This window comes from Eucyclogobius newberryi, unplaced genomic scaffold (genome assembly GCF_026437365.1).
Source record: "Eucyclogobius newberryi isolate DKJ021-1_F unplaced genomic scaffold, fEucNew1.0.hap1 SCAF_18, whole genome shotgun sequence".
Lineage (NCBI taxonomy): Eukaryota > Metazoa > Chordata > Actinopteri > Gobiiformes > Gobiidae > Eucyclogobius > Eucyclogobius newberryi.
In genome coordinates, this window is record NW_027315812.1 from 29,907,376 (window position 1) to 29,921,016 (window position 13,641).

General features: G+C 45.7%; 1 protein-coding gene across 1 annotated transcript in view; it reads left to right on the plus strand.

Annotated features, from left to right (window-relative positions):
- The window catches only part of sspo (SCO-spondin), a 391,282-nt gene that overhangs the window by 129,627 nt on the left and 248,014 nt on the right, over positions 1–13,641 (plus strand). The window contains exon 19 of the mRNA XM_072450444.1: positions 8,780–8,874. Coding sequence (XP_072306545.1) covers positions 8,780–8,874 — 95 coding nt within the window. The remainder of the gene's footprint in view (positions 1–8,779; positions 8,875–13,641) is intronic.

The following is a 13,641-nucleotide window of genomic DNA, read 5'->3' on the forward strand; positions in this document are numbered from 1 at the left end:
ACAAACTACCAAAGTACAGACACTTTATTAAGTCCCGACTAGAGAGCAGAACACGCTGGATCACTGTTACACAACAGTCGGCAACGCCTTCCGCGCCGTGGCCCGAGCCACGCTGGGCTCGTCAGACCACGACATGGTTCACCTGATCCCCCACGTGCAGACAGACTGAAGCTCTCCAAACCTGTAGAGAGGACTTCTATGAAGTGGACCAATGAGGCAGTGGAGGAGCTACATGCGTATTTGGACATTACAGACTAGGATGTTTTCAGAGCTCCCACAGATAGTTTGGTTGAGTATACGTCATACATTCGATTCTGTGAGGACAGCATTATACCAACCCAAACAAAAGTCACCTTCAACAACGATAAACCTTGGTTCAAACCAAAACTGAGGCTGTTAAGGCAGCGGAAGGAGGCAGCACACAGGGCCGGTGATAGAGAGCCTACAAAGATGCAAAGTAGGGATTTAGCAGGAAGGTGTCGAGAGCTAGATCTCAGTACAATACACGTCTGAAGCGGCAGTTCTCCAACAACAACCCACTCCTCTGTGAGGAGTGGGCTCCGGCTTCTCACCAATTAGAAACCCAGAGCCCCCCCTTCCGCAAACAACAGAAAACTGGCCCAGCAACTCCTGCACCTCCTATTCTCGATTAAGCCCCGGATCACTGGCCTCAATGACTACAGACCTGTGGCGCTGACGTCTGTAGTCATGAAGTCATTTGAGCGCCTGGTCCTCCCCACCTCAAGTCCTTCACCTCCTCCCTGCTGGACCCCCTGCAGTTTGCCTACAGAGCCAAAAGGTCTGTGGATGACGCCATCAACCTGGCACTCCACTTCATCCTGCAGCATCTGGACTCCCCGGGAACCTACGCCAGGATCCTGTTTGTGGACTTCAGCTCTGCATTTAACACCATCCTTCCTGCTCTGCTCCAGGACAAGCTCTTCCAGCTCAACGTGCCTGACTCCACCTGCAGGTGGATCACTGACTTGCTGACAGATTGGAGGCATTTTGTTCATTGACAATGGCAATAAACCCCTTTCTGATTCTGATTTTGACCTGTCTCTGCCTCTGTCCTGCTCCTGTCTTGCTCTTGTCCTGCCCCTGTCCTCTGTCTCTGCTCCTGTCTCTGCTCTGCCCTGTCCCTGCCTTTGTCCTGCTCCTGTCTTGCATCTGCCCTGTTCCTGTCCTGCCACAGTCCTCTATCTCTGCTCATGTCTCTGCTCTGCCCCTGTCCCTGCCCATGTCCTGCTCCTGTCTTGCTCCTGCCCTGCCACTGTCCTCTGTTTCTGCTCCTGTCTCTGCTCTGCCCCTGTCTCTGTCCTTGTCCTGCTCCTGTCTTGCATCTGTCCTGCTCCTGTCCTACTGCTGTCCTCTGTTTCTGCTCCTGTCTCTGCTCTGCCCCTGTCCCTGCCCTTGTCCTGCTCCTGTCTTGTATCTGTCCTGCTCCTGTCCTGTCCTGCCCCTGTTTTACTCCTGTCCTGCCCCTGTCCTGTCTCCGTCCTGCTCCTGTCTTGCCCCTGTCTCAATGTCTCTCTGCCCTCAGTATTCTAAGCTTTTACACTTCTGACAATTCAGGTTAAAGCGATGGCTTATCTTATAATCTGTATTTACAAATGTTTATATGAGCAAATACGTAATCAACTCATTCATGGGCTTACAAACATTACTAATAAAGTGACCTTTTTGGGGGGGAAACTAATATACAATCAGAATTAAAAAAAAAAAAAACATATTTTAGTGGGCCTTGGGAAGACCTGAAATAGGTCTAACAACATCTATGTGTAACCTCGTAAAATACAATGGATCAGTTTTCAGACACATCTGTAAGGGATCATCTCAAAATAGGTTGAAGCTGAAAAGACTTAATTTTTTTTGTCTCTCTCTAGACCCCCCCCCCCCTCAAAAGACTTTGTCTGGCTTCACATCAAATTTTACTCGTTGATAAAACGATAGTAGCTTGATAGACCCTGCTCACCTCTAGTCCCTGAACATCCTTTGGTATGTTTATCAGTAGAAGTTATGAACTCTCCAAATAATGTCACCTGTCACTCATGTTTGTTTACTCAATCCACATGGTGCACGGGCCCTAGGGGCCCTACGGCACATCACATTCAACCGAAACTGTGAGATGACCACATTGAAGAAACTCATGTTTCTTGTCAAAACCTGTAATTGTCAATTGCCTGAGTTTAGACCTTAGACATGTCAGAATGACAGAAGCAGAACACGCGCTTTTGTCTCAGTGAGAATCTCACGTCTTCTGTGATTGGCCAAAACCTCATACGGGTTTATTTTGTTTCCTTCTTCCGGTCAGTGCGTAGCACGTTACTAGAGCCAAATCTCTTGATCATTTGCTGCGCCGCGTCTTGCCACAAAAAAGCTTTTCCAACTTTTCTGCACCAGCCGCGTTGGCAACGGCGACGCCCGCCCTGCTCCCCGCGCTGGCCACGGCGCGCCTCGCACTCGCGTACTCCGCGCACGCACCCGCCACCTGATGTTGCCTTCCCTCTGTTTCATTCATTCGCATCAGACGCTACACACGCATCTTTTCCCCGCACTCCTCCGTCACTAATCCGCCAAGGGTGCACACTTGTGCGCATTAAGTTAATTCTAAGCATACACGCCAGTTTTTACCTGTTTTGTCACGAAGCCTCGCTCCGCCGATGCATCGCGTTGGGTCGAAACCGAGCCAGGACTTCCTGGAAGTTTAAATGGGCGCTGTTCGCGCCGTGGTGCTGACCATGTGACACCGGGTATTTTATGTATTGCTATTGCTTTATTTTGAACATGTGTATATAATTAATGATGTCTTACGTTGTAGGAAGAGGCCACAACAGTTTATTGTCAGTTTATTTGGGATTTGAATTATCTAGTTATTTTGCTCAGTGGGCGGGGCAAGTGGGGAATAAAGGCGAGCCGCTCTTGGCTGGGGGTGAGTCTGTCTCCGACAACAGTGAAGGTAACAGTGTGAGAGAGAGAGTCAAAGAGAGAGAGAGAGAAAGAGAGCGAGTTAAAGTTGAACTTGAAGTTGGAACTCTGTAAATTGATGTATTTTGGATTTTTGGACCTTTTTGTTCACTGTATATATTTTTGCACTGTTGCGCTATTTTTGCACTTCGGTTTTGGCACAATAAATCCACCTGAGCACTTGAAATCTGACTTTGCCATTGTTTTGAGAGAGAGCCCCGCTACATTTGGTGTCAGAAGTGGGATATGGCAAGTCGGAAGAAAGTTTCTCACCAACCAAAGCGCACAGGTTTGCGATCACAAGACCGTGATCGACAGTCAGAGGGGGCAGGAGCTCCAGACCCGGGCCATCTGAACCAGGTCAGGACATGGTGACGCTGATGAGAGATTTTCTAGCAGGATAGCAACGCCGCAAAGAGGGTTTGCTGGCCAAACTCCGGGGACTGAGAGCCTCTTTTCCTTCTGTTGTGGAGCGCCGGGCTCAACCTGCATCCCCTTTGCAGCCGACTCTTAGAAGACCTCGTCCAGCACCAAACCTGCCTGCACATCATGAGTCGCCAACCCCTGGTGGCCAGAGATCGGTGTTCCATGGAAGCCGCATGGAGATCGATGATGCTGAGCCGCAGCGCCATGTACCGGAAGCTGAGGACGGGCCGAGACCAGAATGGAGACATTACAATGAGCCGAAAATACCACAGTTTCAGAGTGGTGAGGACATGGAAAATTGTCTGCTACGTTTTGAGCGGATAGCTAGAACCTGGAAGTGGCCACAGGACGAGTGGGCGCGTCGTCTTGTACCCTTATTAACTGGAAAGGGACTGGAGGCCTACTCCGCTATGGATGAAGACAGAGCCCACTGTTACATGGACCTGAAAGTAGCTCTGCTTGCAAAACATTTCACCCGAAACTTACCGACAGCAGTTTCGCTCCAGCACTCTGCCGCATGATGAAAGCCCTACGGAGACCTATCATCGCCTCAGAGGACTCTATCGCCGCTGGATAAGACCGGATGAACGCTCCAAGGAGGAAATTGGTGAAGCGATCATCATGGAGCAGCTTCTGCGGGTGTTTCCCTTTGAAGTGAGGACCTGGGTGAAGGAACATGAGCCAGCTGATGGAGTTACCGCTGCTAAGTTGGCCGTGCAGTATCTCAACGCTCGGAAAGGAGTATCTTCTGCCCGGTTAACCACAGCATCCCAGCGCTCACCAGCTCAACCTTTTCTACCAAGGCCCGCCAGACATGAGACCAACCAAGACCTGTCAGGTACCATGAATTCTGCCCCAAACCAACGAGGACCTGGTAAGGAGTTTATTTGTTTTTCCTGCCAACAACCTGGGCACAAAGCCTCGGTTTGCCCAGTCCGTAAAGCTAAAGTTAGCGGAGCGTGCTATCCTCCAAGACCAGAGGCGGAGGGCACTCGTGAGACAGACAGTACTATTAAACGCTGTAAAAATGTGCTAATTAATGGCCAAGAGGTTTCTGCTTTACTGGACACTGGTAGTTTCACATCCCTTATCAAACGTAGCTCAGTGCCAGTTAGCAGCATAAACTATGGCAAGACAGTGGACATTTTGTGTGTGCACGGGGATAGCCACCTTTATCCTACTGTGGAGGTTACCATAACGGTTGCAGACCAGCCCTATCTTGTGACTGTGGGAGTAGTAGAAAACCTACCCGTGGATGCTATTCTCGGTTGGGACCTACCTTTTCTGATGGACCTGTTGTCTGGGAATGTTGACTCTGTGGGGAATAATGACTGTGGAAATGTGTCGTGTCCTGTTCTCACGCGGGCACAAGTGAAGCCAGCGTCCAACCTCTGCCAGACTTGGACAGTAGTCTGTGTGAGGGAGGCACCAAAGGACAAGGAAATCCCGGCGTCAGCGACGCTTTGAAAAACAAATGTGGTCTTTAAATCCTGAAAATTGTAATTATTTTGTGTGGGATGTGCCTGAAAATGCTTCTTTGTTGCAAAGCAATGATATTACTTTGAAAAGTCTTTTTGCTAAGGTGGGAAAAGAAACCAAAGGTTGTATGGGTCAAGAGAAGTTTATTATTGACAATGGGGTGTTGTATATTGTTAGAAATGAATGTAAACATCTTGTTGTTCCCTTTAGCTGTAGGACCCTTGTCATGCATTTAGCACACACAGTGCCATGGTCAGGTCACCTCGGTCGCCACAAAACATTCTTGCGCGTCAGTTCTAGATTTTATTGGCCGTCCATGTATGCTGACATTCACAAATATTGCGCTACATGTCCGACCTGTCAGAAAACATGTCCAGTGCGCAAGTCTGACCGTGCCTTTTTGCAGCCTCTTCCAGTTATCTCCACTCCCTTCCGAAGGATTGCGATGGACATTGTGGGGCCCCTGGTGAAGAGCAGCAGTGGACATCCTGATCATCTCGGATTATGCCACCAGATTTCCAGAGGCTTTTCCGCTGAGAACCATCACTGCGCCTGCTGTCCTTCGAGCGCTTGTTCAACTGTTCTCCAGAGTTGGATTACCTGATGAAATTCTCACGGACCAAGGCACCAACTTCACTTTTCGTTTAATGCACCTTTTCCAGCAGCAACTGGGCATTTCATCCATCAAAACCACCCCGTACCACCCACAGACAGATGGACTAGTTTAACCAGACACTGAAGCGGATGCTCCAGAAGTTCGTGGATGATACCGGCAAAGATTGGGACTGTTGGCTACCCTTTGTTTTGTTTGCCTATCGAGAGGTCCCACAGGCCACTGGAGTTTCTCCATTTGAACTGTTATATGGCTGGGATGTTCAGGGGCCATTGGACCTTCTACGCAAACAATGGGAGAGCCCACCAGCACGACAAAGTGACCGGAGCATTGTCAAGTTTGTACTTGAAATGCGAGAGAGACTGTCTAAGTACTTAGAGGAGGCAGAGAAGTGCTCAAAAAGCCCAGAAGTCCTGGTACGACCGCCAAGCCCGCAGTCGTGAGTTCCAGCCTGGTCAGAAGGTGCTGCCATCCTCCACCCATAAACTTTTGGCAAAATGGCAGGGCCTGTACACTGTCACCCGGAAGATGGGGCCAGTCACCTACGAGGTCCTGCATCCAGAGAAAAAGAAGTCCAGGCAGACGTACCATGTCAACCTCCTGAAGGAGTGGAGAGAGCGTCCAGTCCAAGCTCCAACAAAAGTCCTGTTGGTCAGGAAAGTAGATGATGACGAGGACGGGGAGGAGCCGGACATGAGACTGGAGGGACTGACCAACACTGCCACCCCTGTGCTGGTTCATCTCCCTCCTGAGCAAGCCACACAGCTACTCCAGACCTTCAAAGAAGTGTCCTCGCTGTTCCGTGCCAGTCCTGGAAGAACTACAGTGGTGGAACATGTCATCCGCCTGAAGGAGGGTCGGCCGATCCGACAGCGACCATATCGTGTTCCACAGCAGCTTGTTGGAAAGCGCCAAGATGAGATCCAAGAAATGCTGAGACTGGGAGTCATCGAACCTTCCAAATCCGAAATGGAGCAGTCCTGTAGTGATTGTTTTCAAGAAAGACGGATCACTCAGGATATGTATTGACTTTCGAAAGCTGAACTCTGTGTCTGAATTTGATGCATACCCAATGCCAAGGATTGATGACTTGCTGGAGAAGATTGGTTCCGCCAAGTACATAACCACATTGGACCTTTGCAAAGGATACTGGCAAGTGCCCCTCGAGAAATCCTTTCTGGGGTTGGCCGGATGGTACCGACAGTTTGTGCCACAGTTCGCAACGATTGCCACTCCGCTTACTGCACTCACCGCCAAAGGCCAGCGAAACCCAGTCGTCTGGACCGAGGACTTTGAGAATGCCTTCAACACCCTCAAAGCTCACCTGTGTTCAGCACCGGTTCTGAAGAGTCCAGACTTCACCAAGCGCTTCTTGGTACAAGTGGATGCCTCTATGGCTGGCCTCGGAGCAGTCCTGGCTCAGGGGGAACCTGGAGAGGAGCATCCGATATTGTACTTGAGTCGCAAACTTCTGCCACGCGAGACCCGCTACTCTGCTGTCGAGAAAGAGGGCCTTGCAATCAAATGGGCGTTGGAGAGCTTGCGCTACTACCTGCTCGGACGAGAGTTTGATCTAGAGGCTGATCATAGTGCCCTGACTTGGATCAACACTATGAAGGACCACAAAAGTCGCCTGACCAGATGGTATCTCGCACTACAGCCCTTCAGATTCGCCATCCGACACCGTGCCGGCAAGATGAACATTGTTGCTGATTATTTGTCCAGGTTGCCCCACAGTGTCAACCTTCCGGAAGGGAGGGATAATGTGACGGAGCCAGTCCGTCTTTAACTGGTGTTGGCACTTATTTGCTGAGCAAAGAGCCAAAGAGAGAGTTAAAGAGAGCGAGTTAAAGAGAGCGAGTTAAAGTTGAACTCAAAGTTGGAACTCTGTAAATTGATGTATTTTGGATTTTTGGACCTTTTTGCTCACTGTATATATTTTTGCACTGTTGCACTATTTTTGCACTTTGGTTTTGGCACAATAAATCCACCTGAGCACTTGAAATCTGACTTCGTCATTGTTTTGAGAGAGAGCCCCGCTACAGATTGTTCAAGCTTCAAAGCAACAAAAAATATTAAGTCTTTTCAGCTTCAACTCATTTTGAGATGATCCCTAATACAGGACTCACAATTACGATACTGCCATAGTCTATCTGGATGCAATGATAATTTCTTACATAAACTATTGTATTCCAAGTTGGTCTCAAGTGAGTGAGACAACATTAAAACCATTAAAATCCCAATATAATCAAGCTCTACAAGTGATAGACAAGAAACCATTAAGATACCATCACTGCCAAATCCTTACTAAATATGAAATGATAAACGTTTAGTTTTCAATTGTGTATTCAGATTTGCAATGAATACACATCATTCTAAACAATGCTACCACCTCCACTTAAAATATTTGTCCTGCTTTGCTGTGAACGGACCAGTAGAACATCAAAGTACGACTGCAGACTCCCCAAATTCAACTCAGAATTTACACAAATAGTGTTCTCATACAAAGCCATTAAAGAATGGAACAAGCTCCCAGACTTGCTTAAACTCTCTTGATCCTAGGGACTTTTCAGCACTGTCAGCACTGATTTTATAATTGCAGAGTACAGAGTAATGTCGGCCTACATGGTCAATACTGATGTAGTGCTACAGTAATTCTAATTGTTGAATGTGAAGTGTGATTATTTCAAATAAGGCTGTGTTGTTTGATTGTAAATTTATAATAATTTGAAGGTATTTCAATTTCTGTTTGCTAATCTGGATTACAGATGTAAATTAGCTTTGGATGTGTGTAAAGTATCGCTTCTTTTATTACATAAATGTGTTTACAATTGGTTCCTGCTTTTAAAATACTAAAATAACTGATGGTTGCAGCTGCAAGGCCCAGTTAGGTTAAGACCAATAAAATACTATACATTAAAACTGGCAGCCCAAATTAAAGACTTTTGTGAGGCTTGTTCTGATTTTGGTCATGTTTATAAAAATAGAAATCAAAATCTTAGATACGGTCCTTTAAAATCTAAAAATTCTGGTTTAGATATCAACAAATCCTAATTCTTAATCCGTACGATCTGTAAAAATATAACTTTTCCAAGATTGTAAAGTTTGGTATATGCGGTGCTACTTTAAAGGCTGATCTTTATGTCATTTGGAGAAAACAGCCTCTGAAGTTACAAAGTCTCATATAAATGTATGGATACAAATAGATTAAATGATGGTGTTGATTTTATGATGGTGTTGAGTGCAATTTGACCAAAAACAAAGGATGTCATGACATACATTACTATGTTTTAGGGTGACCAGTGTGTGCTCCCTGACGAGTGTCCATGTCACCACAACGGTCAACTTTACTACACCAACGACACCATAAGGAAGGACTGCAACAAATGGTAATATATTAATTTTAATATTTACATACATACTATATTACAAGTAGTCTGTGGTGGAAGAGGTACTACCGGTAAATTGGCTTAAAGAGTACAGATGCAGGAGCAAAAATGTACTCCAGTTAAAGTACAATTGTCACAAGGGATGGGTGTTTTGGGTGACACTTGCAGGTCACCCAAAACACCCATCCCTTGTGACAGCAAGATTAAGCCAAAGCCTGGTTTATTTGAGCAATCCGGGCTCATAAAATTGGTTTATTTGGGCAACCCAGACTCATCAAATGCTCAATTCTGTTCCCACATCATGGCTAATCAGAGTTGGCTCTGAGTTGGCATTGTAAGCCTGGTATTTTAACACATGATCCCTTTCCCTTTGTGAACCCAAGTACAAACCAGTGTAGCAGGAGGGGGGTCGTCATTAGCATTAGCTGTTTTGTCACAAAGCTATTCATTACAAAGTCCAACAAAGCCACCCAGAGAGATGACTCTGGGACCAATTAAATTAAGGAACACATGTGCAGGGCAATCAAGGAGGCAATTAGATTATTGGTTCCAATCAACAATTTTACATTAGTCCACGTAATTGCACATAGTCCTGTTCATAACAATTTCACATATTTCCAGAGTCAAGTTTACAATTTCATATAGACGCCAAAGCACAGAACCCCAAGGTGTCACCCTGAAGCGGTGACTTGCAGGGCACAGTGGCACTAAAATAATATGAACATTAGTGGCTAGAAAACATGAAAACAAGAGGGAAAGCTACAGGCGTAAACATGGCTAACCGGAGGTGGAAATGCACAAGTCAGGTCAGGGAAGATGATAGGCTTTTATATTCTAAAGTGCCACCTACTGGACATAATTTAATAGCAAAAACCCCGAGTGCCACACCAGTCTTACTTTTAGCAGACACATGCCTCAGACAGGATGGGCTACTATTTGCCATGTAGCTTTAGCAGTTCTGCTTTAGCTTTTGTAGATTAATATATATTCTCTGGGCCACTGCAACCCTGCCAACCACAAAACAAATACTAGTCACTTTCATTCACCTCATTTTCTTTTAATTACATTTTTACCATTTAGGGCTTTATTATCATATCTATGTCCATAGGTTACTTGTTTTACAGCATATGTGACAAATATATCTTTGCTTTATCTGCCCCATGTTTGTGCCCTGTACTTTGTGCAAAACTCATAAAATGTATAAATTATGTAGAAAAAGCTGCACTCAGCAAATGGATACAAATAATCATTTTTTGCCAACGTACACCACATATCAAGAATAGAGTTAAGTTGTGGCTAGTTGGAGACATATTGTTTCCACAGGAAGCGAGTGTTTACTTTTTGCACTTTGCCTTTTATAAATGCAGAATTGGAGATGTTGCCGGAAAGTTGTTCGTTTTAACTAAAGCCACAAAGCTTTTGAGCGGCTTTTTCATTCCTTCATACAGACTTTTAATTGGCAAAGACCTTTACCAAGTAAGCGCTAAAAGCTCAAAATCAAACTTAATATTTTGTGCGGCACTATTACCATACACAGGGAAAGTTTCAGATACTTACAAGCCTATTTCCATTGTTAGAAGATTTATTTAAGTCCATTATGTTTGACCAGTATGTCAGTAGCGTGCAGTGACTTCTTTTTTTGAATAATAAACACATAACCCAGAAAACAGAACACAATACAAATCATAACAAGAACATAAGTAGTCATCAACCAATCAACAACAGACAAAAAAAAAGAAAAATCATGGCACATTTAAATCAAAACAGCCCCATTTAGTCCAATGTCTGTCCAATTTATCAATTTCCAAATTAAGTTTGAACTCTCTTGATCCTAGGGACTAGCACGACAATTCTGATGTTGTGCTACAGTAATTTTAATTGTTGAACGTGAAGTGTAATTATTTTAAATAAGGCTGTGTTGTTTGATTGTAAATGTATAGTCATTTGAATGTATTTTAATTTCTGTTCGCTAACCTGGATTACAGATGGAAATTAGCTTTGGCTGTATCTGGTGTAAAGTATCTCTTCTTTAATTACATAAATGTGTTTACACATGGTTCCTGCTTTTAAAAAACAAAAATAACTGATGATTGGTTGCAGGTGCAAGGCCCAGGTAGGTTTAGACCAATAAAATATATACATTGGAACTGGAATGTCATTTTTTCCGTTTGTCTGATGTCTGTGAGTATGTCTAGTACTTGAGTCAGTCCAGTTGATGAAGTTTGTGTCATCTATATCTTTGTGATGCCGCCAAAAGTACGTTCCAAAGGTATCTGTTTATTGTGTTCATGGCAGTTGTTTTGAAGCCTAAATATATGATTCTAAAACTCCAATATTTTCGAGCAACAGGACAGTGATGATGATTTGCCTCCTGGCTGCCACATCCTCTCCAACAGTCAGCACTTCCCTGTGAGTAAAGGGCCCTTTGGCATGGCGTTATAAAGAAACAAGACACACTTTTCCAACAAAATTCCCTCCAAACATGTGATCCAGTGGTTCTCCAATGAGATGTGCATACGGTATACTATTCTTCATCAACCAGAACAAAGTGACCCCCTCTCTTTCCCATTTAACCTTAATGTGATCAGTAGAGTGGCTGTCCATATTGTTAATACATTTATAATACAATTTAGATATGAATCCCCTTGAAAGTTCAGATTTATAAGCTTTAATGAATGTTACGGTCAAAAGGCTATGATGATCATAATCATTTTGAATTGCTTGGTTATAATAACTCCTTGTAAATACCTGCTTCTCCATGCCAAAGGATTCTTTCAACTCATCAAAGCTCTTCAAATGATTCTCCTTTACAATCTGGTAAAAGATCTTTATACCTTTTGTTATCCAGCCTTTGAATCTTGAGTCTGCTGTTTGGTGTGAAATATTGATCGTAAGCCAACCAGTTTATTTAGTTTGTGTGTTTTGATTAGCTCCTTCCATGTTGTAAGAACAGATTTTACACAAGGGTTCTCCACCTCCCCAAATGACTCAACCATCTGTCATCTGGCTGTATAGGAATTCCTGGCACAACATTAATCTCAATATTTTCCCATTGAGTTTCATATTCTGGCTCACACCGGAAGACAATGGAACAGATGGGCAAAAGCATTCATTTTTATAGTTTAAATCCTTTGACTTAGACTTAAGTTGGGGATAAGGATCAATTTTTCAAGATCTTTTTTTATATTAGTAAAAAGAGGAGTTTCATTTTTCTCCAGAATAGTTGACTGGTCTCTTTGGAGTACCACACCTAAAAATATAAGAGATTCCATTTGCCGTTTAAATGGGTAGGTCTTTCTAAAGGTCGGAGGGGGTTGCCAATGAGAGACAATTTCAGTTTATTTATACATTCATTTTGTATCTAGACATTGGACCAATCTTTAGGAGAAAATGTATCCCATTAACCCTATTGAAATTTCTGGTTTGGTCAAATATAGTAGAACATCATCTGCATAGCAGGCAATTTTATCTTCTGTCCCATCAATTGTTTTTGATTATCTAATGAATAGATATAGTCGGCCTTACCTCCACGCACAGTTTGGGCTCTGGAACCAATCTCCTCGAGAGGGGGTGGACGCTCCACTTCTCTGGTGTTGCCCGTGGGGAGTGGCGGCGGGCTGGTGTGGGCTTGCTTATAGCCCCTCAGCTCAGCCACCACGTGTTGGAGTTCACCCGGGTGAACGATAGGGTCGCGTCCCTCCGCCTTCGGGTGGGGGACAGGTCTCTCACTGTTGTGGCGGCCTACGGGCCGAACAGCAGTGCAGAGTACCCGGCCTTCTTGGAGTCCTTGGGAGGAATACTGGACAGTGCACCGACCGGGGACTTCGTTGTTCTACTGGGGGACTTCAACGCCCACGTGGGCAATGACAGTGCCACCTGGAGGGGGGTGATCGGGAAGAACGGCTTCCCCAATCTGAACCCGAGCAGTGTTCAGTTATTGGACTTCTGTGCTAGCCACGGATTGTCCATAACAAACACCATGTTCAAGCATAAGGGTGTCCATCAGTGCACATGGCACCAGGACACCCTAGGCCGGAGGTCAATGATCGACTTTGTTGTCATGTCATCTGACCTCCGGCCGCGTGTCTTGGACACTCGGGTGAAGAGAGGGGCAGAGTTGTCAGCCGATCATCACCTGGTGGTGAGTTGGATCTGCTGGCGGAAGAGGAAGCCGGACAGACTTGGCAGACCTAAGCACATTGTGAGGGTCTGTTGGGAACGTCTTGCGGAGCCCTCTGTCAGTAAGGTATTCAACTCGCACCTCCGGGAGAGCTTCTCCCATATCCCGGGGGAGGCTGGGGACATTGAGTCCGAGTGGACCATGTTCTCAGCCTCCATTGTTGATGTGGCTGCTCGGAGCTGTGGTCGCAAGATCTCCGGTGCCTGTCGTGGCGGCAACCCCCGAACGCGGTGGTGGACACCGGAAGTAAGGGATGCCGTCAGACTGAAGAAGGAGGCCTATCGGGCCACTCTGGCTTGTAGGTCTCCTGAGGTTATCGACGGGTATCGGCAGGCCAAGCGAGCCGCGGCTCGTGCTGTCGCAGAGGCAAAAACCCGGGCCTGGGAGGAGTTCGGGGAGGTCATGGAGAAGGACTATTGGTCGGCCCCAAAGAAATTCTGGCAAACCGTTTGACGCCTCATGAGGGGGAAGCAGTGCCTCACCAGCACCGTTTACGGTGCGGGTGGAGGCCTGCTGACCTCGACTGGGGATGATAAGATAAGATAAGATATTCCTTTATTGTCCCACATGGGGAAATTTCATTGATG